Source organism: Salmo trutta, chromosome 4 (genome assembly GCF_901001165.1).
Source record: "Salmo trutta chromosome 4, fSalTru1.1, whole genome shotgun sequence".
Taxonomy (NCBI): Eukaryota; Metazoa; Chordata; class Actinopteri; order Salmoniformes; family Salmonidae; genus Salmo; species Salmo trutta.
The window spans coordinates 51,753,810-51,781,307 of NC_042960.1; the positions used below are offsets into that span (position 1 = coordinate 51,753,810).

A 27,498-nucleotide genomic window follows, 5' to 3' on the forward strand; every position below is an offset into this window, starting at 1 on the left:
CTTTACACTTTGTGATACAAAATGAGAAAAGGGCAAACAATAAAACCCACTACCTTATTCCACTACTTTAACCCCATCTGATCCTACCCCAGGACAACGACCTGAGAGGACGGTAAATCCTATCTGATCCTACCCCAGGCCAACGACCTGAGAGGACGGTAAACCCTATCTGATCCTACCCCAGGCCAACGACCTGAGAGGACGGTAACCCTATCTGATCCTACCCCAGGCCAACGACCTGAGAGGACGGTACAATACCACTCAACATACCCTGTAATTATTTTCTTTTTTCCTGAATTCAAACCTCGTACCCCCAAGTACTTCTCTGCAGCTGCCACCACAACATCTATTTTCTGTGACTTACGTTCCATCTTTGCGGTACAGTTGATAACCATTGCTATGAACACTAGGAAGCCAACCTTACTGAAATATATCACACATTAGCCTATCCCTCTGTTCTGGCACAGATCTACTATTCACAGGGATCCTCTCAGAATCCCTCACCCTTGATCCACGCTCCTCTACTTTCTTCACTGTATCAGCATACAACATCTTCTGCACTACTCTGACCCTGGCCACCTCAACCTGCCTCCCTCGCACCAGACATCACAGATCCCCAGCAACATGGGCACCTGTACAGATGACACACAACTTTTCTCACCAAAACTATGCATTTCTCTGTCCCGTGTCCTCCTGCACACGTCCCACATCTTGGAATCTCCATCCTACAGTGCTGCCACATGCCCATAAGTGTGACACCTATAATGTGAATTATGGATTTGATGCTCTTGAACCAGTGTCTCGAACACAGCCCTTGTCTGTGAATTTGGAGAGGAATTGAGTCATGGGTAACTGCATCTACCTCAGTGAACTGCATATGTGGAGTGTGTCTGGAAGTGGGGGTTGGAAAACAAGTGGGAGGATCAACACAAGTGGGTCTATCGAAAACTAACAGCTAATTGGGCAGATCCTTTTCCTAACCTTAACCTCATTCTCGTAACCTGCTAGGGTAGTTCTCCTAACCCACCACATTAATTCAACTAACCTGCCATGTTTATCCTAACCTGCTACCCTAATTCTCCTAACCTGCTACATTAGTTCTCCTAACCTGCCACGTTAATTCTCCTAATCTGCTATGTTAGTATTCCTAACCTGCCACGTTAATAATACTAACCTGCTACGTTAATGATCCTAACCTGCTTAGCTAAAAGGATACAAGGAAGGAAGCAGCCACATCAAACAGTCTTGAGTGGCAACCAATCTGCCCAATTAGCTGTTAGGTTGACACACTTGCTGGTGTTGAGCCTCCCACTTGCTTCGCAATGCCCACTTTCATACACATTCCACATATGCAGTTACTGTACACCTTGCACACATCAACAACTGACACCCACGAAGCAACGTTACCCATCGCTCCACAAAAGCCGCGGCCCTTGCAACGCAAGGGGAAACCCTACTTCAAGTCTGAGCGAGTGACGTCACTGATTGAAATGCTATTAGCGCGCACCACCGCTAACTAACTAGCCATTTCACATCGGTTACACTTGGATTAATTAGGTATTTACTGTGTTCTCCACTTTCACATGAAGTGGCTATGCTACACTAAAAGTCTGCGGACAACCTTTCAAATTAGTGGATTCAGCTATTTCAGCCACACCCGTTGCTGACAGGTGTATAAAATCGAGCACACAGCCATGCAATCTCCATAGACAAACATTGGCAGTAGAATGGCCTTACTGAAGAGGTCAGTGACTTAACGTTGCACCGTCATAGGATGCTACATTTCCAACAAGTCAGTTTGTAAAAAGTCTGCCCTGCTAGAGCTGCCCCAGGCAACAAGTACTGTTATTGTGAAGTGTAAACGTCTAGGAGCAACATCGGCTCAGCCACAAAGTGGTAGGCCACACAAACTCACAGAACGGGACCGGCGAGTGCTGAAGCGCGTAGTGTGTAACAATCGTCTGTCCTCATTTGCAACACTCACTACCGAGTTCCAAACTGCTTCTGGAAGCAATGTCAGCACAGAAACTGTTTGTCAGGAGCTTCATAAAATGGGTTTCTAAGGCAGAGCACACAAGCCTAAAAGCAACATGCGCAATGCCAAGCGTCGGCTGGAGTGGTGTAAAGCTCGCCGCCATTGGACTCGCTGCCTAGTGGAAACGCGTTCTCTGGAGTGATGAATCACGCTTCACCATCTGGCAGTCCGACGGACGAATCTGGGTTTGGCGGATACCAGGAGAACGCTACCTGCACCAATGCCTAGTGCCAACTGTAAACTTTGGTGGAGGAGGAATAATGGTCTGGGGCTATTTTTCATGTTTCGGGCTAGGCCCCTTAGTTCCAATGAAGGGAAATCTTAACGCTACAGCATACAATGACATTCTAGACGATGTGTGACTGCAACTTTGTGGCAACAGTTTTGTGGCAACATCAGCACCCGACCTCACTAATGCTCTTGTGGCAAATGGAAGCAAGTCCGCACAGCAATGTTCCAACATCTAGTTGAAAGCCTTCCCAGAAGAGTGGAGGCAGCAAAGGGGGGACCAAATCCATATTAATGCCCATTATTTGCTTTAATTATTGCTTTATCAGTGAATTGGTTCAATGCCAGTGTAATACAGAAAACAAATCTGTTATAATATGCATTGTTTTGAACAGTTTATTCATTTTCATTTCTAAAAACAATGTGTTTTACCATGAGAATGACACATACGTGCACAATAGGCAGATATAAAGAAATAAAGGCAGACTTTTTAGATCTATAATATGTATCATTTGTTTAGTTTATTTCAAATCAGACAGGTTTTGTTCTTTATAAACGCATATTTTCCTCATCATACAAATATGAGGGGAAGCTACTTCATATAACGTATATATAACGTATATATATATATATATATATATATAATGGTTAGCAGAAAAAGTACAAACATACAAACTTGTTTATATACAGCACGTAAAAAAATAGCCTTGCATAATGCGGCATTTAGGTGTACATACCATGCTCCATGAGCTCTGCTGATTTGATTATGTGGATAGTACATCAGAAGTAATTTGTAGTGGGGGATATTAAGTGCCAGATAGGGGGAATGGGAAAGGACTTTGGGGATTTTGGTATGAAGTTTTCATAAAGGCACTCACATAATACCTTACCATGTGTGACGGTGCGGCAGGTAGCCTAGTGGTTAGAGCGTTGGACTAGTAACCGAAAGGTTGCTACATCGAATCCCCGAGCTGACAAGGTAAAAATCTGTCGTTCTGCCCCTGAACAAGGAGGTTAACCCACTGTTCCTAGGCCGTCATTGAAAATAAGAATTTGTTCTTAACTGACTTGCCTAGTTAAATAAAAGGTATAATCATTGACTGTATTTGGATTTTGCTCTGTCAAAGCCACATTAATCTTTCAAATACAGTAACAATAATCCACTTTGATTAGACAATACCTCCAAAATGCAACATTTCCAAATAACACTTTCAACAGTCACCAATGTCATGGATATACAACGATTTGCAATGAATCACTTTGGTCTTGGAGACATTGATGTTCCATTTATCGGTACAAAATAGAAACAATCAATGATTGTCTAATCACAGAGCATTCACATAAGGCTGTGCTCATATGAGAAAAATTAGGACGACAAAAATACTCATTATACAATTGTTTTTATCTTAAAAGACTTGGTTTATGAATCACAAAAAAAGATACACAAACACACTGATTGTAATTAAGCAAAAAAGTGATTATATAATTTTGGGAGAAATACTGTACCTCAACACTCAACTGGTCTAACAAAGTGATTGATTTAGTAACATCATGTAAAGCATCTTTGTCCTCGTCTTATTTCACACACCATAGTGAAACCCCCATGGTGAGAGAACATAGAGAGAGACAGTGCAATTTCAAACGATGCCTTTTTCTCTCATTTGGTATTTCAGTCACAATCTTTTCTTTTGTATCCATAACCGTACCATATATCTTAAACTCTTCAGTAACACAGATTCTCCTGACACAGAACACCACAGAACACCCCACTAACTGACATCCTCCCTAAGGTGTAGGGGAGAGACAGAGGCTACACTGTAACAAAGGCAATAATGAAAAAGAATACAGGAACTTACACCGAGTGTACAAAACATTAAGAACACCTGCTCTTTCCATGACATAGACTGACCAGGTGAATCCAGATGAAAGCTATGATCCCTTATTGATGTCACTTGTTAAAATCACTTTAAAAAAAATCAGTGTAGATGGGAGACAGGTTAAAGAAGGATTTTTAAGCCTCGAGACATATTTTGTATGTGTCATTCAGAGGGTGAATTGGGAAAAACAAAAAATGCAAATGTCCTTGCACAGGGTATGGTAGTAGGTGCCAGGTGCACCAGTTTGTGTCAAGAACTGCAATGCTGCTGGGTTTTTCATGCTCAACAGTTTCCCGTGTGTATCAAGAAGTCTGTTCTTAGGGCAAAAGAAGGGGTGCATCTCAATATTAGGAACGTGTTCCTAATGTTTGGTATACTCAGTGTACATGACAACTATTTACACCACAGTTTAGCCTAGAACCACACATTGAAGAGATGTATCTGCATGTTTTTAGCTTGTGTGTGTGTGTGTTTATAACCACACAATAGCCCCTCAAATAGCATCACCACATCCTAATCAAATACATTCCATAATACGAATCCACAAAGCAGTCTTCGCTTAGTGAACACATCTTAACATAAGCGAACGTAACCCATCATATAAAAAGTCAAGTTAATTTTCAATGAAACAGTTATGTCCTTGGCAGAGGTCTACATAAAACAGTGAATGAAATTGATAGCACGTTAAATGAGCAATTATTTCCTTAAAAAAAATGTAAAAAAATAAGTCTCAGCCCAAAGAAACATCCCAAGAGGGATGACAATAAGAAGCAGAGTTAGGCAATATCCAATGTCGTTTCTGTCTTGAACAGTCCATTTTCCTTACATGATCACCGTTTGGCTCTGGTTCCTTGTTTGATTTCTGATTGATCCGTCACTTTTAAAATGTCAAAGGTACTTAAACAGTTTTTGGTTTTAGTTGACAATACTCCTACAAGACTATACACTATCTTTAAGTGCAAAATTGAAGAAAATCGTGTGACAATGAAGTGTAAAAGTGATTACTGTAACCAGAGAGACGATAAGACAAAAACAAATGACGAAAGAAGTGATGGATAAGAGTTTAAGTGTTGTAACTACAAAGATCAACAAAGCATTTAAGAGTTGGGCACTTTAAGAGAGTCCTCTTGTCTATGCAAACACCTGCATGTTGCCACGCTGAGGCTGCTGGGGGTTCTGTTGTGTCTGCTGGGACTGCGGCTGCAGCTGCTCCGGAATGTGTGTGTGATGGAGAGGCGGCAGTGCATGGGGGTTCCCCAGGGGGGTGGGGCTGGTTGTGACGTCAGACCAGTCTGAGTTGGAGTGGGGGGAGGAGGAGGACCAGGGGTCAGGGGACTCAGGGGAGGGGGTGAGGTAAGGGTGCTCGCTGGGCGGGTGAGCCGGATACCCTGGGGTGGTGCCCTCTGAGCCAGCCGTAGCGTAGCTGTGCTGAGAAGGAGGGGTTGGGTACTTATCCACTGGGCTCTGCATAGCCTGATAGGGAGGGAGCTGTTGGCGGGACTGGCCATCCTGCACCATGCCGTGGGCCAGGCCATGGGGGTGAGGGAGGCTGTGAGACAGGCTGTGCTGGAGGCTCACATTGGGCATTTGGTACAACATGCCCTGGGGGCAATGCAGGTGAGTTGGGCCCTGCTGAGATTGGGGCTGGCCCTGGTTTTGCCCCTGGGACTGCACCTGCCCAGGCTGGGGCTGCTTCAGCAGGGCCTGCCCGCCCCCCGGCGCCATCATCTGGAAGGTAACAATGGGAGGCAGCTGCTCGCGGCTCATGGTGACATTCATAGGGGTGAGCAGGCCTTGGCCGTGGTGCTGGGACATGCTAGGGTGGCCACTGCCCATCTGCTGGGGGAGGAGGCTGAACATGTGGCCACCGTAGCCATGCTTCAGGCCCACCCAGCTCTGCTGCTGGCCCAGCATGTGGCTGACTGGGGGCAGCAGGGGCCTGGAGGAGGGGCTGCCCAGGAGCGGAGAGTTGGTCGTTTTGGAGGCCCCGGCAGCATCTCCTATGTATAAGTGTGGAGACTCCAGGGAGTCAACAGGGGACATGGTGACTGAGCTCTCCAACAGCCCTCCTGCAGCTTTAGTGCCGTTGCCACTGGCTCCTCCCACTGCAGGCCCTTCTCCTCCCGTTGGCTTCTTTCTCCGCTTGGCCTTCATGTCTTTCAGCTCTTTTGCTGTAGCCCCACCCACCCCTCCAACCTTTGCCCCGCCGCGCCTGCTCTTCTTGCCCTGGGGTCCGGGGCGCATGCCCATGTAGCCAGCGCCATTGCCTCCACAGACCAAGGAAGAGTGTCCCCCGCCCATGTGGTTGGGGCCATTGTGAGGGCTGTGGACCAGGTTGTACTGGTCAAGCAGACGTACGATGTCATGGTGCATGCGCTCCTGTGCGGTGTCACGGGGCAGCCGGTCCAGGTGGTCTGTGATGTCCCTATTAGAGTAGTGGTCCAGAAGAACCTGGGCCGCCTCAAAACTACCCTCTCTGGCTGCCAGGAACAACGGGGTCTGCTCCTGAAGGAACACAACAGGAGAAACAACCCATGAAGGCATGTACCAAGCTAATAAAACATTATCCTCGTGATAGAATATGGGACATACAGTGCATTCAAAAAGTATTCAGACCACCTCCCGTTTTCCACATTTTGTTACGTTACAGCCTTATTCTAAAATGGAATAAATACATTTTTCCCCCTCTTCTCAAATCTGCCAATACCCCATAACAACTTAAATATCACATTTACATAAGAATTCAGACCCTTTACTCAGTACTTTGTTGAAGCACCTTTGGCAGCGATTACAGCATCGAGTCTTCTTGGGTATGACATTACAAGCTTGGCACACCTGTATTTTGGGAGTTTCTACCATTCTTCTCTGCAGATCAGTCGCTGCACAGCTATTTTCAGGTCTCTCCAGAGATGTTCTATCGGGTTCAAGTCCGGGCTCTGGCTGGGCCACTCAAGGACATTCAAAGACTTGTCCCAAAGCCACTCCTGCGTTTTCTTGGCTGTGCTCTTAGGGTCGTTGTCCTGTTGGAAGGTGGAACTTCGCCCCAGTCTGAGGTCCTGAGCAGGTTTTTATCTCTCTGTACTTACCTCCATTCATCTTCCCCTCAATCCTGACTAGTCTCCCAGTCCCTGCCGCTGAAGAAAATCCCCACAGCATGATGCTGCCACCACCATGCATCACCGTAGGGAAGGTATTGGCCAGGTGATGAGCGGTGCCTGGTTTCCTCCAGATAAGACACTTGGCATTCAGGCCAAACAGTTCAATCTTGGTTTCATCAGACCAGAGAATGTTGTTTCTCTTGGTCAGAGTTCTTTAGGTGCCTTTTGGCAAACTCCAAGCGGGCTGTCATGTTCCTTTTACTGAGGAGCGGCTTCCATCTGGCCACTCTACCAAAAAGGCCTGATTGGTGGAGTGCTACAGAGATGGTTGTCCTTCTGGAAGAGTTCTTCCACAGAAGAACTCTGAGACCATCAGGTTCTTGGTCACCTCCTTGACGGCCAGCTCTAGGAAGAGTCTTGGTGGTTCCAAACTTCATCCATTTAAGAATGATGGAGGCCACTGTGTTCTTGGGGACTGTGCCTCGACATAATCCTGTCTCAGAGCTCTACAGACAATTCCTTAGACCTCATGGCTTGGTTTTTGCTCTGACATGCACTGTCAACTGTGGGACCTTATATAGATAGGTGTGTACCTTTCCAAATCATGTCCAATCAATTGAATTTACCACAGGTAGACTCCAATCAAGTTGTAGAAACATCAAGGATGATAAATGGAAAGAGGATGCACCTGAGCTCAATTTCGATTCTCATAGCAAAGGGTCTGAATAATTTAGTAATAAGTTATTTTTGTAATTATTTCTTTCCCAAAATTTCTAAAAACCTGTTTTCTCTTTGTCATTATGTGGTATTGTGTGTAGATTGATGAGGGGAAAAATGTATTTAATCAATTTTAGAATAAGGCTGTAACTTAAAAATATATAGAAAAAGTGAAGGGGTCTGAATACTTTCTGAATGCACTGTAGCTTGACTTAAAGACTACTTTTGAGGTTTGAAAACATGTTCAATACAAGGTAGAGACGTGAAATGCAAACTGAGGTAGTACAAACCTTGTTGTCCTGCATGTCTCTGTTGGCTCCATTCTTCAGCAGCACCAGAGTGGCCTCCACATTGTTCACAGCAGCTGCCCAGTGCAGAGCAGATTTACCTGAGCGAGAGAGGAATAATATGAGTCAAAGACAGACATGCAAATTGCTCTGTTACGGCACAAAACTATTTTGACTACACACTTTTTATTTTTTTGAGAAGGTTGGTCCTCAAGCAATGGCATGACGGAAATGCAAATGACAAAACCGCAACACAAATTCATGACCCAGCTTTAATGGAATTGTAATGGTAACTGGGCTCCATTGAGAGCGAGATTGAAACCATGGGACTATAAGGTTCTGACTTTTTTTAAATAGTTAAAACAACACAATTCATCTTTAGATGGTTCTTCATATGTCTGTGAAGTAAAATGTTTGATAGGTAATTTTAAGTGAATAAATGAAAAACTAAAACGTTCTCTCTGCATAAAACCATTTGAACTTGCCACTATAAGGTTCTATCTGCAATCCAATCACAAGCCTGAACAAATAGGCAGACCAATCAGAACACGTTCTTGCCATCTCTCTCCATGTATGGGCCAGTCTAGCCAGCAATAATGGCACATAAGCAAAAAACAAGTAAATGTTGTCACATAGTTATTCAGTGATGACAGTAATTTGTCTGATTATCATAATACATTTCTTGATATATTTGATGTGTTCTGACTGTCTTGGTAAAATAATGTTATTCTATAATTTATCATGTATTCAAATAGCTACAGTTTTCTGTCTAATCCAGAAAGAAGCTTGTGGCTGAACCCAGATTGACATGTCAGAGCCATAAGGTTCTATCTGCAATTGCATCCCCTTAAAAAAGATTTACAAATGTCTCAGGATTTTGATATTCTGCACTTTAGGTACCTATAAGGTGAGGACCTTAATGGGTTATGAAAGAAGAATTCACTTCAAAACAGTTCTGAGATCTGAAAACTATGCTTAATAGGAGCGGCAGGTAGCCTAGTGGTTAGAGCATAGGGCAAGTAACCGAAAGGTTGCTAGATCAAATCCCCGAGCTGACAAGGTAAAAATCTGTCGTTCTGCCCCTGAACAAGGCAGTTAACCCACTGTTCCTAGTTATCTGCAGTTAACTGACTTGCCTAGTTAAATAAAGGTAAAAAAAAAAAAAAAATCAGAACTATGCTTTCTGCAGATAGAGCCTTACAGTACCAAGGTCTTTCCGAATTCTTGCCCTGTATGGCAGTGCTCAATGAGAAAATCACTAAAACAACATTTCCTATTTAAGTATTACTGAACAGTTAGTCTCAGTTTAGAACAAATCTCTAATCCCAATGGGATCACCTGTATAAAACAAATGTAAAATCATACAACATACATGTAAAAACAATGCCAGTGCTCACCGTGGTCGTCGACAGCGTTGATGTCAGCGTGGCAATGTACCAGTTCCTCCACCATGCCTTCCACAGCCAGCCTGGCAGCCAGGATCAGAGGTGTGGTTCCATCGTTCATCCTGGCATCCAACTCCGTGGCCCGGTTACGAATCAGGATCTGAGAGGGGAACAGTGTTAAAGGGGCAGTGCAGTCAAAAACTTTATTTTCCTCTGTCATGTTTTGTACACTCAGTATATATTTAACAGTGGTTTAGATTCTCTACACTATACATTTCTTGTTTTATCATAAACGTAAATTAGGTGAACTATTAGAAATTTAGCAACCAGGAAATGGCGGAATGATTTCTGCATATTGCACATTTAATGATATTTCCACACTGAGGTTGTAATAACAATGTAAGAGCCTAATACATTTTTTTTTTTTTTAAAACAACACCTGGAATTTCAATATTTTCAGGTGGGATAGTTTTTGGCCCACAGAATGACATCACAATCTGATTATTCTGACCAGCCCCACTAATGGCTGCACCTATGCCCAGTAAAGTGAAATCCATAGATTAGGGCCTAAATCATTTATTTAAATTGACTGATTTCCTTATATGTAACATAGTAAAATCTTTGAAATTGCTGCATGTTGCATTTATATTTTTGTTCAGTATATTTTAAGTTATTTTCCATTAAATAAACCCACAGTGATATATTAAACATACAGTGATGATTTCCAAATAACATTTAAAAGACTGCATGGAGACTAACTCAATAAGCGCAATAAGATTTTTGAACTGGTGCCCATGTGAGCGCAGTACGAGGAATATGTTTTCAGCTGCTCCAATGAGTCTCTGTATTTCTAGCCTCTCACCTGGAACACTCCCTGGGCATCGGCTGCCACAGCAGCGTGGAGAGGGGTGCGACCCATGTTGTCGTGAGCGTTGGCATCTGCCCCAGCGTCCAGCAGCCTCTTGGCAGCGTCGGCCCGGGCGTAGCGAGCAGCCAGGTGGAGCGCCGTCTCCCCGGTGCGGTCTGTCTGGGCCATGAGTGTTGCACCCTGGGTGATAAGGTCTGAGATGGCGTTGGGACATGGCTCGTCTCCCCCGCTCTCTTCCTCCTCCTCCGCCTGCAGGCCGCAATCAGATGCCCCTCCGTTTCGTAGAGAGGCCAGCATCAGGGGGGTGAAGCCATCTGGAAAATATTTTTGCCATTTGGTCAGCGTCAAAAACATACACAGCAATCACTTCTCAGTTAGGTATCCTTACACTTGATTGACACCAATCCTATTCAATCTTAAACTCTACCTGGTCCTTTGACATTGACATCCAGGCAGTCTGCCTCCAGATCAGTCTGTGGTGGAGTGAGAGAGATGTCAGCAGCCTTGTGGTGCTGCAGGGTCCACTCCCGTCTGTCCACTCCTCCATCCACACCCATGGGCAGTAGGGGCTTGTCCTCAGTCTGGGGGAGAGGGAGGCAAAGGAGGAGAGATTTTTAGACACTGACTCAATGCCATTATGTATAGTAGGGTTATTCCGCCAATTAGGTGCCTTTAGAGTAGTGATACTTCGTGGATTTCACCTAATTTTACCTTTCTGACAAAGACCACATAACAAAAAAAACATGTTTTCCCATCTCAAGCGGTTAAATAAAACCTAACTCTGGGTAACAGGGTTGACGTGTTATGCTCAACTCGCTCAGTTTTCCACCACAAAGAGTACAACCAGCTCACCTGCTTTGACACTAGGACATTGACTGTTCAATGTCTCTTTCGAAAAAATCTTTAAAAAGGAATATTTTCACCATCTGGAAACAAGAGTTCAGTTCACGTAAAAAGGTTGACCTTAAATTTAATCACTTATCACATGAAATAAATAATAACCTGTAGAAATGACTATGTTAAAACAACAAAATAACTAGGAGAAAAGTTGGAGTTAAGATCTTCCTAGAAGTCACAGAGGATGCTTAGAAGGACATGTCAAAATGACCTGGATTTATTTAATTTTCCATATAGTTTATATTAGAAGGGCACTTCCTTTAATATACAAGGCTTTCAGATATTAATATTTGTCCAACATTTCTACTTAAAATATCAAAGGGAGGCAAAAGTCACTCATTTCCTGGAACGACTCAGTAGCTGGTGAGCGTTCTGACCCAAAATGGCTGCCAAGAATGGTTCCTCTTCTCGCTCACCCTTACTTTCTTTGGCGGAGCCTCCTCTTCCATCCACCTCTGGCCTCCATCTATCATCCCTCCATCCTGGGTCTTGAAGTTCCTGCAGGGAGGAGAGGAAAAAGAGGTCAGTGTGTGGCTCAGGAGAATTACACCCTACATTATGGTACACCAGTCAAACATTTGTCTCAGTTCAGTACCATTCTGAACATACTAGAGCCTGGTACAGTATAGAGGTACACATTTGTCTTTATTCCCGGTGTAGTGCAGTAATTTAATAAAACAATAAATATATATTGACCGTATGCAGGCCCTGGTCAAATGTAGTGCACTATACACGGAATAGGGTGCCATTTCAGACGCAACTTCTGTCTTTTCTCCACTCACTTCATGCCGAAGTCGTCCTGGCCCACGGGTTCTCGCCTCTTGTCATCCTTCTTGGCCAGGAAGCCATCGGGGAGCCAGAGGATGCCGTGTTTGCGTTTCCTCTTGGCGGCCAGCACGCCCAGCACCAAGATTAGCAGGATGATGACGGCTGCTCCCACAGCCAGGTAGAGCAGGAAGGGGGGCTTATGGGGTTCCGTAGGGTCACCTGGTGGTGGAGGAGACATGGAACTCTTAAGTAGGTGATGCTATCTGAAGTGGGCTCTGCATTCAGAGCATGGAACCGAGTGTCCATTTGGTACCAAAGAACATGATAAGTGGGTTTAATCAGGTCTGTAATCAAAGATAATTGTGTGCTGATGTAACATAACCATTAGGGTGTTTTAAAGGTGTCTCAGAAATCACACTGGGAAGAAAGGAGAGGGACTTACTGTTGACAGAGACCACAGGGTAGGGCAGCTCAGATTTCAAGTACTCAGCAGCGATGAAGGATGCAGCCAGCTCTGTGCTGGAGAAGCAGTCCATGGAGCGCTCAGAACACTTACGGTTATCGATCTCCAGGTACACCTTAGACCTGCAGCAAACAACTTCCGTTAGTCTTACTTCCCAACATTCAAGACTATACACACACCTCATCTTATCTAGTAGAGAAAGAGAGACAGGATAAATACACATCTCCTTACCCGATAACCTCCTTGTCTAGCTCCCGTTTGCCTCTAAGCATCATTGTAGAAGGTTGTCCTTCATTGCCGTCGTCGTGCTCCAGGCCGTAGTACGGATACAACATAGGTTTCTGCTGGTCGTCCATCTTGACACGGAGGTTGGTGTGCAGCAGGGTTCCCAGGGAGCGCAGGAAGCCTCTCATGTCTCCCATTAGCTCCTCGGGCTGCAGTAACACTACGATCACCAGCGTTCCGTCAGCCACCTCAGCAGGGGTGTCCCCAGAGCAGTCCAGGCCGTCCCAGCCACATGCCTCCGTGTTACAGCCCTTATCACAGATCTTGTTGGCATAGTGGGCCGCACAGTACTTATCATACCTGTATATAGGACAAGGGAGAGGGTTAGGGAATTCAGAAGACTCTAGGAGGTCCTATGGGTTAATAAGCTTTGAAATTTGAACGTAATTAATAAGACATATACACTGAGTGTACAAAACATTAAGAACACATGCTCTTTCCATGACAGACTGACCAGGTGAATCCAGGGGAAAGCTATGATCCTTTATTGATGTCACTTGTTAAATCCACTTCAAAATCAGTGTAGATGAAAGAGAGGAGACAGGTTAAAAATGTATTTTTAAGCCTTAAGACATGGATTGAGCATGTGTGTCATTCAGAGGCTGAATGGGCAAGACAACAAATGGAAGTCCCTTTGAACGGGGTATGGTAGTAGGTGCCAGGTGCACCAGTTTGTGTCAAGCACTGCAACACTGCTGGGTTTTTCACGCTCAACAGTTTCCTGGGTGTATCAAGAATGGTCCACGACCCAAAGGACATCCATTCAACTTGACACAACTGTTGGAAGCATTGGAGTCAACATGGGCCAGCATCCCTGTGGAACGCTTTCGACACCTTGCAGATTCCATGCCCCGACGAATTGAGGCTGTTCTGATGGCAAAAGGGGGCGTGCAACTCAAAATTAGGAACGTGTTCTTAAATGTTTGGTATACTCAGTGTACCTGTGTATTGATGTCTTTATGTTGTTGCAAACTCTTGTACTTACTTGCAGTAAGACTGTGCGCTCTCCTGACACTCGAAGCTGTCGAAGAGGCAGCCAGAGTTGTCACACTCGGGGTCACATCGACCGTTGCGGAACAGCTCCCAGCAGGCCACCGGGGCGGTGCAGTTGACCCATGGCTGGCGCCAATGTAGAGAACAGTCCCCTCCGTCCCATTGGCACTCATGGCTGTTGCACTGAGGGTCACACACCTTATCCCCAGAATGCTGCTCACACTCTACGTAGGGGCAGGAGGCGGGGGTGCTGGGGGACGGATCGAAGATGACATTCTCACAGTGCCTGCCTGAGAAGTGGGCTGGGCAGTGACAGCTGTACTGGTAGTGTGGGTCCTTCATACAGGTGCCTCCGTTCAGACAGGGCCGGTTCTGGCAGCTGTGGACGGTCTCGCAGCGTGGCCCACTGAAGCCTGGCTGGCAACGGCAGTGCGGACGACCAACCTGAGTCTCCTGGCAGTGCCCGCCGTTCTGGCAACGCAGCTTGGCACAGTTGTAGCCCTCCACCTCTCCACAGTTGAAGCCAGTGAAGCCCTGAGGGGTCGGGACAGAGTGGGTATCAGACATGTGAACAGACTAGCTAGACAGATACCTGTGGTCTCTGTTTTACATCTCTAACATGCATTACTGCAGTTGACTAGTCAGAAAAGCTGGGAGAATCTACTAAGTTTGGTACCTTCCTACAACACTGCTGTTCTCAGTCATACCTGACCTGTGTTGTTTCACCCTCTGAAGCAATCGTGACAATAAGGAGAAGGGGTTAGTGGTTTGGAAAACAAGCCATCAGGTCAGGGTTTCCCAAACTCGGTCCTTGGAAACCCAGGGGGTGCACGTTTTGGTTTTTGCCTTAACACTACACAGCTGATTCAAATTATCAAAGCTTGATGATGAGTTGATTAATTAAATCAGTGGTGTAGTGCTAGGGCAAAAACCAAAACATGCACCGTGTTTGGAAACCCTGCAGTAGGGAAAGAATACTCACTCCATATCTACATTAGAGGTAAATACAATTTATACAGCACAATGCAATTTCTATGCAGTTGGAAATCCATTCAAAACAAAGAGAGAAAGATCAGCAAGCTGGCACATGCAGTACTTAGTAACACAGCAGTCTGGCAGTTGGAAAACAAACATTGAAAAGGGTAGAGTACCGTTATATGACTTACTGGTTGACAGATGCATGTGTATCCATGCACTGAGCTCATGTTCATGGAGCAGGTGCCACTGTTATGGCACGGCTTCGACTGGCACAGGTCCACCATGGACTCACAGTGGCGTCCTAGGACAACAGACAGACAGACAGACATGTCATGTTATACAGCATGAATGTGGGGTAAGCTAGGTAACTTGATATGTTCTAACATATACAGAGGGGCACTCTACCTGTGTAGCCCAAGCGACAGCGGCACTGGTAGTCATTGGCCAGCTGTACACAGTCCAGGCTGCCAGGAGAGTGGCAGGGACCAGAGAGACACTCATTGACGTCCCCCTCACAGTGTTCCCCAGCGAAGCCAGGGGGGCAGGAGCAGGTGTAGCGTCCCACCCCGTCCACACACTGGCCCCCGTTCAGACAGCGAAGCTCCCAGGAGCCAGGCTTGGGAGCACAGTCGTCCACATTCACCTCACACTGAACACCTACAGAGAAGGGGTGGAGAGAGAGAGGAGAGAGGGAGGCAGGGAAGACCATCAGTTCAGAGGTCAGAATTATAGTTGTACATTACGCAAAACCAATGGGCCAGAAAGAGATAGATAAAGCAAGAGAATGTTCCGGTATCTTTACCATTAGTGCCAGGTGGGCAGGCGCAGGAAAAGCGGTTGATGAGGTTGATGCAGGTTCCTCCGTGGTGACAAGGATTAGAGTGACACTCATCCACATCATATTCACAGTTCACCCCCTGGTAGCCAGCCTTGCACTGGAACAGAAAAATACATTTTTAGATGTTTCCCTGGGTGCAGTACACTAAGTGCAATACTTAGATCCCACACGCAGACACACATTCATACACAACTTACCATACACTCATATGTGCCCTGGTAGTCCATGCAGGTGGCCCCGTTGCGGCAGGGGTTGGAAAGGCACTCATCCACCATCTCGTTACAGTAGCTGCCCGTGTAACCAGGCAGGCACTGACACTGGTGGGCATTACCCACGTTCACGCAGCGACCCGAGTGCTTGCACACTAACTCCACTTGGATACCTGGCCGAGACAAAGACACACACAAAGACATGTTAACCAGGGACGCATTATGCGTAATATATCTTCTTCAAAAATGTTCATTATCTTTACCTATATAAGTTCCATATTTCACTGGTGACAGAGAGGTGGCTGAATGAAAGAAATGGTACTAGAGAGGCAGTGCCTGCTCACCGTTTCGAGCAGCATAGTCCTGACAGGACATGTTGGGGACATCACAGTACATGCCAGTCCAGCCCACAGGACAGTGACACAACCAGGTGGTCTCTGACTGGGAACAAGACCCTCCATTTTGGCACAGTGGCTGGCTACACAGGTTCACAAAGTTCTGCATGGAGAGAAAAGTGAGTATAAAATGTTAGCATTGATTTTCAAATGAAGAACCAGGCAAGAACCATACTACACACACACTCTACCTGGCAGTTCTGTCCATTGTAGCCCACAGGGCAGGTGCAGCGGTAGGAGCCCAGGCCGTCAGTGCAGGTTCCTCCGTTCTTGCAGGGCTGAGAGTCACACTCATTCTGCTCATACTCACAGAAGGTGCCGTAGAAACCAGGCCGACAACGACACGAGAAGGTGTTGATGTCATCAACACAGGTCCCGTTATTCAGACAGGAACTAGAGGAAGGGAGAAACAAATTGAGGGAGAGAGAAAGAGAGATGTAGTCATGCATGATGGAAAGTCGAACATATGTAGGTAGATAGGAATTCCTTGTGTGTTGCAAAGGAAATTCATTTTCAATACATGTTCTATACATCTAAATGGGTCTCAATCCACATATCAAAAAGGAAACTCATTGAAGGATAATTCTGAGTGCATCTCAACGTTAAACCCTTTAAAATAATGACTATAGTTACAGTCCTTTGTAACCCACCTCTCAGTGCATTCTGGGATGTTGTGTTCACAGAGGATTCCGTCGAAACCTGGCCGGCACACACAGACAAAGCTGTTGACGTAGTCCCGGCACACAGCTCCATTCTGGCACGGCTGACTGGCACACTCGTCCACTTCTGCCTCACAACGCTCACCATCAAACCCTTGCCGGCAGTCACAGGAGAACCCTCCCACTTCGTCCACACAGGAACCACCGTTCAGACACGGGTCTGAGAGGGAGAGAGAGATACAAAAAGAAAGGGTTGGAGTCAGACAAGAAGTTTAAAAGACCCAGAATAGTAACTAACTACGGAGATGAGTGTACAAGGTGCTCATGGAGAGTACTCAATATGCAGTAGTATACGTGTTGATAGTACAAATTAAAGTAAAAGAGAGATGTGTGATAACTCACTGGGGGAGCAGTCATCGATGTTGGTCTGGCAGTTGAGACCGCTGTAGCCTGGTCGACACTTGCACACGTAGCTGCCCTGGCTGTTGATGCAACGGGCCCTGTTCTGACACGGGTTCTTCCTGCACTCATCCACATCCTCAGTGCAGCGGGGGCCTATTCACAAACATACCATTTCAATTAACATCAACGCAACGACTGAATGGTAGAAAATGTCCCCCAACACACACACAAATCTTTTCTCTCTTTCTATGAATACTCACCTTGCCAGCCGCTGGGACATCGACAGGTGTAAAAGGTGTAGTCCGGGGTTGGCTGACACACACCTCCCCTCTCACATGGATGAGACGCACAGGGAACCAACTCCTCCTCACAGTGTTTTCCTGTGAACGCACATAGCAATATTGGTAATATCCAAAATGCCCACGATACAAATCAACTCAGCTCCAACAGAGGGAATGTGTCCTGGATAGTACAGTAGTGTGGCTGGTGTTACCGGAGTATGGAGGATCACACAGGCAGCTGTAGGTGTTGACTCCGTCCACACAGGTACCATGGTTCTCACACGGGCTTGATGCACACTCCTCCATGTTGAACTCGCAGTTCACACCTGAGGGGAGAGGGATGTTTTTAACTAAAATGGTGAACAGAAAAACACATGTATCTGTTAGGTATTGCAGTTTAATGGGATCATCTGTATATTAATAAAGGATAAATGAAACCCTGATTCAGACCTGTGAATCCGGGGCGACACTGGCAAGTGTATCCGTTGAGTCTGTCCACACAGGTGCCGCTGTGCTGGCAGGGGCTGGACTGGCACTCATCCTTCTCCTGGTCACAGTGCTGCCCCACCCAGCCAGAATCACACTCACAGTTGTACCTACATACAGACCAGGGGAGGGGTAGGAATATTATTTCACAAGAAGTACGTAACTCAAGAAAAAGATAGATCGATAAGGTGAGGAGAAGCGTACCCGCTCTGCTGCTCTACACAGTCTCCGTGTACACAGGGCTGGGGGGCACAGTGGTCGGTGCCAGAGTGGCACAAGGGGCCGTGGGTGCCAGGGGGACACTGGCAGATGAAGCCGTTTACCTTGTCCACACACGTACCCCCACTCATACACGGGCTGGAATTACACTCATGGATGTCCACGTCACATTTTGCACCTGTGAGAGAAGGAATTCAGAAAGTTCATTCATTCACTGGGGAAAAAAAATCAGGCTGTCATTAACATGGAAATGCATCTGAATAGTTGAGAGGAAGGAGTGTGTGTTTACCTGTGTATCCTGGAGCACAGACACACTTGTACTCGTTGATCCCGTCCTGGCACTCTCCATATTCACAGGGGTTACTGGCACAGTCGTCAACATTGAACTCACAGTTCACCCCTGAGAAGAAAACCAGAAGACAAACCATTTAGTCTTGAGTCTAATGTAAGAAAGGAAGGATGCATTTTGAAGTTACTTGAACAGGCTCTCCATAACACAAGGTAGATGCAGTTCCAATGGCCTCCAACAGGGGGAGCTGTGGACTAGCTGATAGTGCTTAACAGGTGTGTTCCAAAGAGAGCTGAGTGAGTGAAAGTGTGTGACCTAAGCTAGCCAACTGGCTGGCTGACTGACTGGCTGTATGTGTCTGTCCCGGTCGGTGTGTGTGTGTGTACAGCACCAGTGCTCTGGCCGCACTAATCCCCCCCAGGCCACGACAGCGTGCTGGGCACAGCAGGACAGAGCTCGGCCGACCCTTATGACCGTTCCACTCCTGTCTGAGTGCATTGAGCTGAGAGCTGCAGGAAGCCCCTTCCACACCACAGAACACAACAGAACTGAGTAGGAACTGCTGGTGTTTCAGGTTCAGAGCAGCACAGCACAGAGCTTTTGGGCTGAGAGCACCTTGTGAGCAGCAGTGTAAGTTGGGGCTACATGACACCAATGAAGTCATGGTCTACTAAAGTTTACAAACTATAGTTTGGTCAAGACCAGAGTTTTACACATAAGTGTTTTCCCTGTGATTTTTTCAGCAGCTGTGGCTAAGGTAGTGGGGTCAGGGATACCCCACCAGGAGATTTTCTTTGGTAGAATGACTGCGATGCCACTTCTGGTGACTATTTAAAAGGACATTCTACTCCAAAACGTACTTACATTTACATTTTAGTCATTTAGCAGACGCTCTTATCCAGAGCGACTTACAGTAGTGAATGCATACATTTCATGCATTTTTGTACTGGACCCCCGTGGGAATCGAACCCACAACCCTGGCGTTGCACACACCATGCTCTACCAACTGAGCCACAGGGACAGCTACAGTATGAACTTAAAGTTGTGCTCTGCTGCTCCTCTCTTCCTTCTCTGTGCTTTTGCTCTATCCCAGGGTGTGTCACACTCATTTTGCAACACGGGCCACATTCGGTATTCACTGAGGTCCGGAGGGCCGCAAAAAAAATTGGTCCTCTATCCAAGAGGTCTTCAACCTTTTCTTGCCCAGGGAACCCTCCCAGGCAAACCGGCGACCTAGGGAACCCCATCATAGAATACGTTTTAACAGTTATTTTCTTATCATCAGGTATAATGGACAATGGAAAGGAGAAGTGATCAACATTTAAAAATTTATAGATTTGGTAGATTGTTTTAATGTCCATACATAATTGGAAGAGGAAGTGTAAACTAACACAGCCAATAAGATAGAAAGGTAACTCCAAACACGTTTTCACTAAGATCAGCTATTTAGCTGGTTAATCAAAGGTTAGACATACATTTTTGCCAACACATGGCTAAGTCAAGAGAGATAACCAGCAGCGCTTGTTGCAAAAGCAGTGTTCTAAAATGTTATTTGTCATATGCGCCTAATACATTGGGTGTAGACTTTACTCCAGTGATCCAGTCAAATACTCCAGTGAATGTAATTTGTTGAGAAATAAAGTAATTAGAAATAAAATTAATCTCTTTTCTACTGTATGTAATTACATTTGTTTTTCTATTGTTGCTAGCGATATTTATAAAACATTTTAAATAAACACGTTTTTCACAACAACAAAAACAATGTAATTTGTTTTAATGCAGACCCCCATGCAATGCAGACCGCCGGTTGAATACACCTGCTCTATACATCACTTTTGGCATTTTTGACGCTCCCTGACTGTCTAGCTTTTGTTTCGATGACTGTTAGCGAACAGGTCAGAGTGAAGGAACTATAAATGTAAGTACACTACATGACCAAAAGTATGTGGACACCTGCTCGTTGAAGATCTCATTCCAAAATCATGGGAATTAATATGGAGTTGGTCCTCCCTTTAGCTGCTTAAACAGCCTCCACTCTTCTGGGAAGGCTTTCCACTAGATGTTGGAACATTGCTGCGGGGACTTGCTTCCATTCAGCCACAAGAGCATTAGTGAGGTCGGGCACTGATGTTGGGAGATTAGGCCTGGCTCGCAGTCGGCGTTCCAATTCAGCCCAAAGGTGTTGGATGGGGTTGAGGTTAGGGCTCTGTGCTAGCCAATCAAGTTCTTCCACACCGATCTCAACAAACCATTTCTGTATAGACCTCGCTTTGTGCATGGGAGCATTGTCATGCTGAAACAGGAAAGGGCCTTCCCCAAACTGTAGCCCCAAAGTTGGAAGCACAGAATCGTCTAGAATGTCATTGTATGCTATAGCGTTAAGATGCCCCTTCACTAGAACTAAGCCCGAACCATGTAAAACAGCCATTATTCCTCCTCCACCAAACTTTACAGTTGGCACTATACATTCAGGCAGGTAGCATTCTCCTGGAGTCCGCCAAACCCAGATTTGTCCATCAAACTGCCAGATGGTGAAGCGTGATTCATCACTCCAGACAAAATGTTTCCACTGCTCCAGAGTCCAATGGCGGCGAGCTTTACACCACTCCGGCCGACGCTTGGCATTGTGATCTTAGGCAAGTGTGCGGCTGTGCGGCCATGGAAACCCATTTCATGAAACTCCTGACGAACAGTTCTTATGCTGACGTTGCAGTTTGGAACTCGGTTGTGAGTGTTGCAACCGAGGACAGACAATTTTTACGTGAGCTTGTGTAGCCTACCACTTCGCAGTTGAGCAGTTGTTGCTCCTAGACGTTTCCACTTCACAATAACAGCACCGGGGCAGCTCTAGCAGGGCAAAAATTTGATGAGCTGACTTGTTGGGAAGGTGGCATCCTATAACATGCCACATTGAAAGTCACTGAGCTCTTCAATAAGGCCATTTTTGTACCAATGTTTGTCTATGGAGATGGCATAGCTGTGTGCTCGATTTTATACACGTGTCAGCAACGGGTGTCACTGAAATAGCCTAATCCACTAATTTTAATGGGTGTCCACATACTTTTGTATATAGTCATTTCAATGCCATTCGAGATCGTTTTCCCCCTATTATTTTACTTCATATTTTTGGGAGAGGCAATGGTTTAGCAGATGTAAGTTTATTTTTCTGTTTGTCCAAACATTCTCTTGTTGTTCAATAAAATGAAAATATTCCACCCATTCTCTGTCTCTGCTCACCCGAGGTGCCAGCCAGACAGTTGCACTGGTACTTGTTGACCAGGTCGATGCAGCGTCCACGGTTCTGGCAGGGGTTGCTGTGGCACTCCATGACCTGGACATTGCAGATAGAGCCGGTGTAGCCCGGGTCACAGTCACAGGAGAAGGTGGCGATGCCGTCACGACAAACCCCATGGTGACAGGGCTCTGGGTCACAGTCATCTATGTTCTCCTTACACAGCGGCCCCGAGAAGCCTGGCGAGAGAAACCAAACATTGAGTAACAGTTAAAGATTCCCTGTATTAATGCTTTAGTTTAGACATCATGTTTAAAAATGCGAGAAAGGTACGTTAATTAAAGTTGAGATAGTGAAGGCTGTCTAGTACCTTCAGCACATTCACACTCGTAGCCGTTGGGACGGTCGATACACTTGGCCCCGTTGAGACACGGTGTGCTGGAACACTCGTCAATGTCGATCTGACACATCTCCCCACTGAATCCTAAAGGCCAGGGACGAAACCCAGCTTCAAATACTGTAGCTACAAACCTTCTGAAACACTATGACAAATTCATTTGATTAGAAAAAGGCAGACGAACCTAGAGGGCACTGGCAGACGTAGCGTTTGACCTGATCCAGACAGGTCCCTTGGTTCAGACATGGAGAACTAGCACACTCATTGATGTCAATCTCACAGTGTGTTCCCTCAAATCCTGGAAACAGAGAGTGAATATTACACAACAGTACTGTGTGTGTGTAATTAGAAAGAGATTTGGGAATCACTGATCACACACACCTTCCATACAGATGCAGCTGTAGTCTCCTATGCGGTCCAGACAGGTGCCGTCATTCTGGCAGGGGCTGGACGCACACTCATTGATGTCTGTCTCACAGCGCGGCCCATCATAACCTCTCGCACAGTTACATGTGAACGAGCCATCTGTGTTCACACACGATCCTCCATGCTCACAGGGGTTTGGACCTGAGGGGAAGCCTGAGAGAGGTTAGATACACAGAACTATAAAGGAGTAACGAAAGTACCAAAGGGAAAGGAAGGATTTTTCTTAAAGAATAGTCTGTATAGTCAAATTACAAAAGCACTCTAGGTATCATGTGTTCTGATCTGTCCCTCCTCACCTATGATGCACTCGTTGACGTCGTCATTGCAGGTGCTTCCTATGTAGCCTGGGGCACAGTTGCAGTTGAACATGCCGTTGATGGGGTTGGTGTCGCACTGCGCCCCGTCCCGGCACGGGCTACTAATGCAGGCATCGTTCACATGGCAGAGCAAACCTGGTAGGGAATACTCAACAGTCAGCCTGTGTGTTTTCTGTGCTTATTAGATACCCCTTGGGGATTAATACACTCTGTTTCAATTTATCCATCAGTCTGTCCATAAGATTTGTCTGTGTGTATATATATATATACTATAGACAGGCTTTGTCCCACACCTGTTTTTCCATAGGGGCAGACACAAAGGAAGGATGCCACACGGTCAATACAGGTGGAGCCCTTGGTGCAGGCAGCCGTAGCACAGTCATCTATGTTTTTAGAGCAGTCCAGGCCACTCCAGCCATTGACACATACACAGGTGTAGCTGCCCTGGATGTTGCTACAGGTCCCCCCGTTCTGACATGTGTTGGGCTGCAGGCGACACTCATCCACATCCTCAGTACAGAACTGACCTGTAGGGGGAAAACAGTTGGACATTCGAGAAGAAAAAACTCCCCCAATTTGGACACAGAGAGAAACCACAGACAAACAAAGAAACACAGACACTGAATGAAAAACTGAAACAAAGAAGAAAAGCCAACCAGACAAAACCACGGACTATTCTTTATCCTTACCAGTCCATTCTGGGGGGCATTGGCAGTTGTAAGTATTGACACCGTCCATGCAGGTCCCTCCATTTCGGCATTGATGGTCGGGGCAGTCGTCAATGTTGTTCTCACAGTTAGTACCATTGAAGCCTGCCATGAGAGAGACAAAGACAGATATGTTACTTAGGCTAATTACACTACATGAAAGCCTGCACTATAGGCCTACCTCTCGCCAATCGGATGGCTCAGATTACCGTGTCTGCAGTAAAGTAGCAGGCATAAGAAATCTACAGCAAAGTTGATACTGTGAGATTTCAAAATGTTTAAAACCATAACTAGAGAAAGAGTGTCAACGAATACAGCAAAGAGCTGCTGTTTTTATGACTTCATGTTTAAGTTCTTACTCAGCACTGTCAACTAGAGGTGGACCGATTAATTAGGGCTGATTTCAAGTTTTCATAACAAATCGGTAAGCGCCATTTTTGGACGCCGATTATGGCTGATTACACTGCACTCCGCGAGGAGACTGCGTGGCAGGCTGACCACCTGTTACCCGAGCGCAGCAAGGAGCCAAGGTAAGTTGCTAGCTAGCATTAAACTTATCTTATAAAAAACAATCAATCTTCACATAATCACTAGTTAACTACACATGGTTGATGATATTACTAGTTTAACAACTTGTCCTGCATTGCAAATAATCAATGCGGTGCCTGTTAATTTATCATCGAATCACAGCCTACTTCGCCAAAACGGGTGATGATTTAACAAGCGCATTCGCATCAAAAAGCACGGCCGTTGCACCAATGTACCTAACCATAAACATCAATGCCTTTCTTAAAAACAATACACAAGTATATTTTTTTATGCCTGCATATTTTGTTAAAAGAAATTCATGTTAGCGGGCAATATTAACTAGGGAAATTGTGTCACTTCTCTTGCGTTCTGTGCAAGCAGAGTCGGGGTACATGCAGCAGTTTGGGCCGCCTGGCTCGTTGCGAACTGTGTGAAGACCATTTCTTCCTAATAAAGACCGTAATTAAATTTGCCAGAATTTTAGGGATGCCACTCGTTCGATAAAATACGGAACGGTTCCGTACTTCACTGAAAGAATAAACATTTTGTTTTCGAAATGATAGTTTCCGGATTTGACCATATTAATGACCTAAGGCTCGTATTTCTGTGTGTTTATTATATTATAATTAAGTCTATGATTTGATATTTGACAGTGCAGTCTGACTGAGCGGTGGTAGGCAGCAGCAGGCTCGTAAGCGTTCATTCAAACAGCACTTTACTGCGTTTGCCAGCAGCTCTTCGCAATGCTTGAAGCACAGCGCTGTTTATGACTTCAAGCCTATCAACTCCCGAGATTAAGCTGGCAATACTATAGTGCCTATAAGAACATCCAATAGTCAAAGGTATATGAAATACAAATGGTATAGAGAGAAATAGTCCTGTAATAACTACAACCTAAAACTTGTTCTGAGCAAGGAACTTAAACGTTAGCTTTTTTACATGGCACATATTGCACTTTTACTTTCTTCTCCAACACTGTGTTTTTGCATTTTTTAACCAAATTGAACATGTTTCATTATTTATTTCAGATTAAATTGATGTCATTTATGTATTATATTAAGTTAATATAAAAGTGTTCATTCAGTATTGTTGTAATTGTCATTATATATATATAAAAATAATTGGCCGGTTTATCTGTATCGTCTTTTTTTGGTCCTCCAATAATGGGTATCGGCGGTGAAAAATCATAATCGGTCGACCTCTACTGTCAACACTTTGTATTCAACACTTTTATAAGCCATAAAATGCGCGTTCTTCCCATTTCCACTCAGCGCTACAACAAGCACTGCAGCAGTGAGTAGGAAAGGGTAATCGATAGGCTTGCGTTCTAGTTGTTATTAGCAGCTTGGATCTTTTTTCATCTTTAGGAATATTTCACTTTCTTTGTTCATAGAAATAACATGAATTTGTGCATGCAGAAATAATGAGGTGCGACTGGAGTTGTCATCATCCGCTGGAAGATGTTGTCCCTTTTTGGTGAGTCAGTGGAGGAAAGAGAGGAGACTGACCGACCAGCAGATGCAGGCATCATCAGCTCAGTAAAATGAAAAGCCTCAAGTAATACAGCAACGTATTTATTACCAGTGTGATCATATAGAATACCTCAAATTTTGAAATAGATTTTTTTCAAATGGTCCGTACAGGGCAATTCAAGCAAAGCCAGTATGCAGTGATAACGTATTGGGCCTATAGCTTACTGCACAAACATCATTGCTACAGAACTGTTTTTAATTTGTTAATGTTGCTTAGGCTTACATTTTTTAAGTCATGTTAAAAACAAATCTGAGCAGTAGATCTAGGCTTGCATCTTGACTCAGAAAAGGTTGGTGACCACTGTTTTATAGATTTCCCTGTTAACACCATCAACGTTTCCCTTTACTGTGGCAATTGTGATCGAATCAGCGTAATTAGTCACTTTTAATGCAACTATCCGAACAAAGCTAAGCTTGCGCTCAACAGACCTGAAATTTGCCCAGTGCCAAACATTTTTTGAGGGAACATTGGTTGGCACTATGCATTCAGGCAGATAGCATTCTCCTGGAATTCTCCGGACTGCCAGATGGTGAAGCTTGATTTATCACTCCAGAAAACACGTTTCCACTGCTCCAGAGTCTAATGGTGGCGAGCTTTACACCACTCCAGCCGACGCTTGGCATTGTGCATGGTGATCTTAGGCTCGTGTGCAGCTGCTCGGCCATGGAAACCCATTTTATGAAGCTCCCGACAAACAGTTCTTATGCTGACGTTGCTTCCAAAGGCAGTTTGGAACTCCGTAGTGAGTGTTGCAACCGAGGACAGAGGATTTTTACGTGCTCCGCGTTTCAGCACTCGGCAGTCCCGTTCTGTGAGCTTGTGTGGCCTGCCACAGACATTTTACAAACTGACTTGTTGGAAAGGTAGCATCCTATGATGGTACCACATTGAAAGTCACTGAGCTCTTCAGTACAGGCCATTCTACTGCCAATGTTTGTCTATGGAGATTGCATGGCGGTGTGCTTGATTTTATACACCTGTCAGCAACGGGTGAATCCACAAATTTGAAAGGGTCTCCACATACTTTTGTATATATAGTGTATTTCACTACTATCAATCTTGCTGGCAATCTGTCATATAATGTATAATTTACATAGTGATGACAAGTTATATTGTAAACAGATAACATGGGCTAGGGTTGACAGTTGATTGTTGTGCCCACAATGAGCCATTGGGAACAGTAGGGATTTAATACATAGTGTCTAGTATTATAGCGCCAGTAGGATTCTAGTGCTTGGACCTCAAACATTGATTGCATCAAGCTGCATTCATACAGGCCTCACTAGGCCTTTCTCCATCTTTCTTTCTTTCCCTCTCTCTCTTACCTGGCAGGCAGTGGCACCAGTAGCTGGTCTCAGAGGTTGGGCGACACGTGCCCCCGTTGAGGCAGGGTGAGGGGGAGCAGGGGATGTAGGGGGTCTCACATTGGCGGCCAGTGAATCCGGGGGCGCAGTTACACCTGTAGGAGCCGGGGGTGTTGACACACCCCCCTTGGTTCTGACACACCGGGGCAGAGGCAGCACACTCGTCAGTGTCGTTGAGGCAGCGAGGACCCCAGTAACCTGGAGGACAGGTACAGCTGAACTTGCCCCCAGACAGAGAGCTGCAGGTGCCTCCATTAGCACAGGGTCCTGACAGACAGCTGTCCTCACGATTACAGCGCATGCCTGGACACACAGGGAGAGAGGCAGTGGAAAAAGA

The 27,498-nt window shown here is 45.5% G+C and overlaps 1 protein-coding gene across 3 annotated transcripts in view; it reads right to left on the reverse strand.

The window, feature by feature from the left end:
- Positions 1–4,994: 4,994 nt before the first annotated feature.
- Positions 4,995–27,498, reverse strand: part of LOC115192563 (neurogenic locus notch homolog protein 2) — a 47,495-nt gene continuing 24,991 nt past the window's right edge. The window contains exons 4-34 of one of the 3 annotated variants that reach the window (XM_029751208.1): positions 27,123–27,464; positions 23,719–23,841; positions 23,323–23,556; positions 23,009–23,164; positions 22,668–22,853; positions 22,471–22,584; positions 22,260–22,373; positions 21,895–22,128; positions 18,658–18,768; positions 18,354–18,546; positions 18,114–18,259; positions 17,876–17,989; positions 17,643–17,762; positions 17,383–17,535; positions 16,972–17,200; positions 16,513–16,714; positions 16,271–16,424; positions 15,915–16,099; positions 15,682–15,814; positions 15,285–15,536; positions 15,068–15,180; positions 13,894–14,435; positions 12,855–13,208; positions 12,603–12,745; positions 12,175–12,379; positions 11,809–11,890; positions 10,923–11,076; positions 10,490–10,809; positions 9,640–9,787; positions 8,246–8,343; positions 4,995–6,645 (exon numbers count right to left, since the gene is read on the reverse strand). In XM_029751208.1, coding sequence (XP_029607068.1) covers positions 5,272–6,645; positions 8,246–8,343; positions 9,640–9,787; positions 10,490–10,809; positions 10,923–11,076; positions 11,809–11,890; positions 12,175–12,379; positions 12,603–12,745; positions 12,855–13,208; positions 13,894–14,435; positions 15,068–15,180; positions 15,285–15,536; positions 15,682–15,814; positions 15,915–16,099; positions 16,271–16,424; positions 16,513–16,714; positions 16,972–17,200; positions 17,383–17,535; positions 17,643–17,762; positions 17,876–17,989; positions 18,114–18,259; positions 18,354–18,546; positions 18,658–18,768; positions 21,895–22,128; positions 22,260–22,373; positions 22,471–22,584; positions 22,668–22,853; positions 23,009–23,164; positions 23,323–23,556; positions 23,719–23,841; positions 27,123–27,464 — 7,028 coding nt within the window. In that variant the 3' untranslated portion in view covers positions 4,995–5,271. Of the gene's footprint in view, positions 6,646–8,245; positions 8,344–9,639; positions 9,788–10,489; positions 10,810–10,922; positions 11,077–11,808; positions 11,891–12,174; positions 12,380–12,602; positions 12,746–12,854; positions 13,209–13,893; positions 14,436–15,067; positions 15,181–15,284; positions 15,537–15,681; positions 15,815–15,914; positions 16,100–16,270; positions 16,425–16,512; positions 16,715–16,971; positions 17,201–17,382; positions 17,536–17,642; positions 17,763–17,875; positions 17,990–18,113; positions 18,260–18,353; positions 18,547–18,657; positions 18,769–21,894; positions 22,129–22,259; positions 22,374–22,470; positions 22,585–22,667; positions 22,866–23,008; positions 23,165–23,322; positions 23,557–23,718; positions 23,842–27,122; positions 27,465–27,498 lie in introns of all 3 variants that reach the window. The other 2 variants (XM_029751207.1, XM_029751206.1) reach the window with 2 other exon arrangements.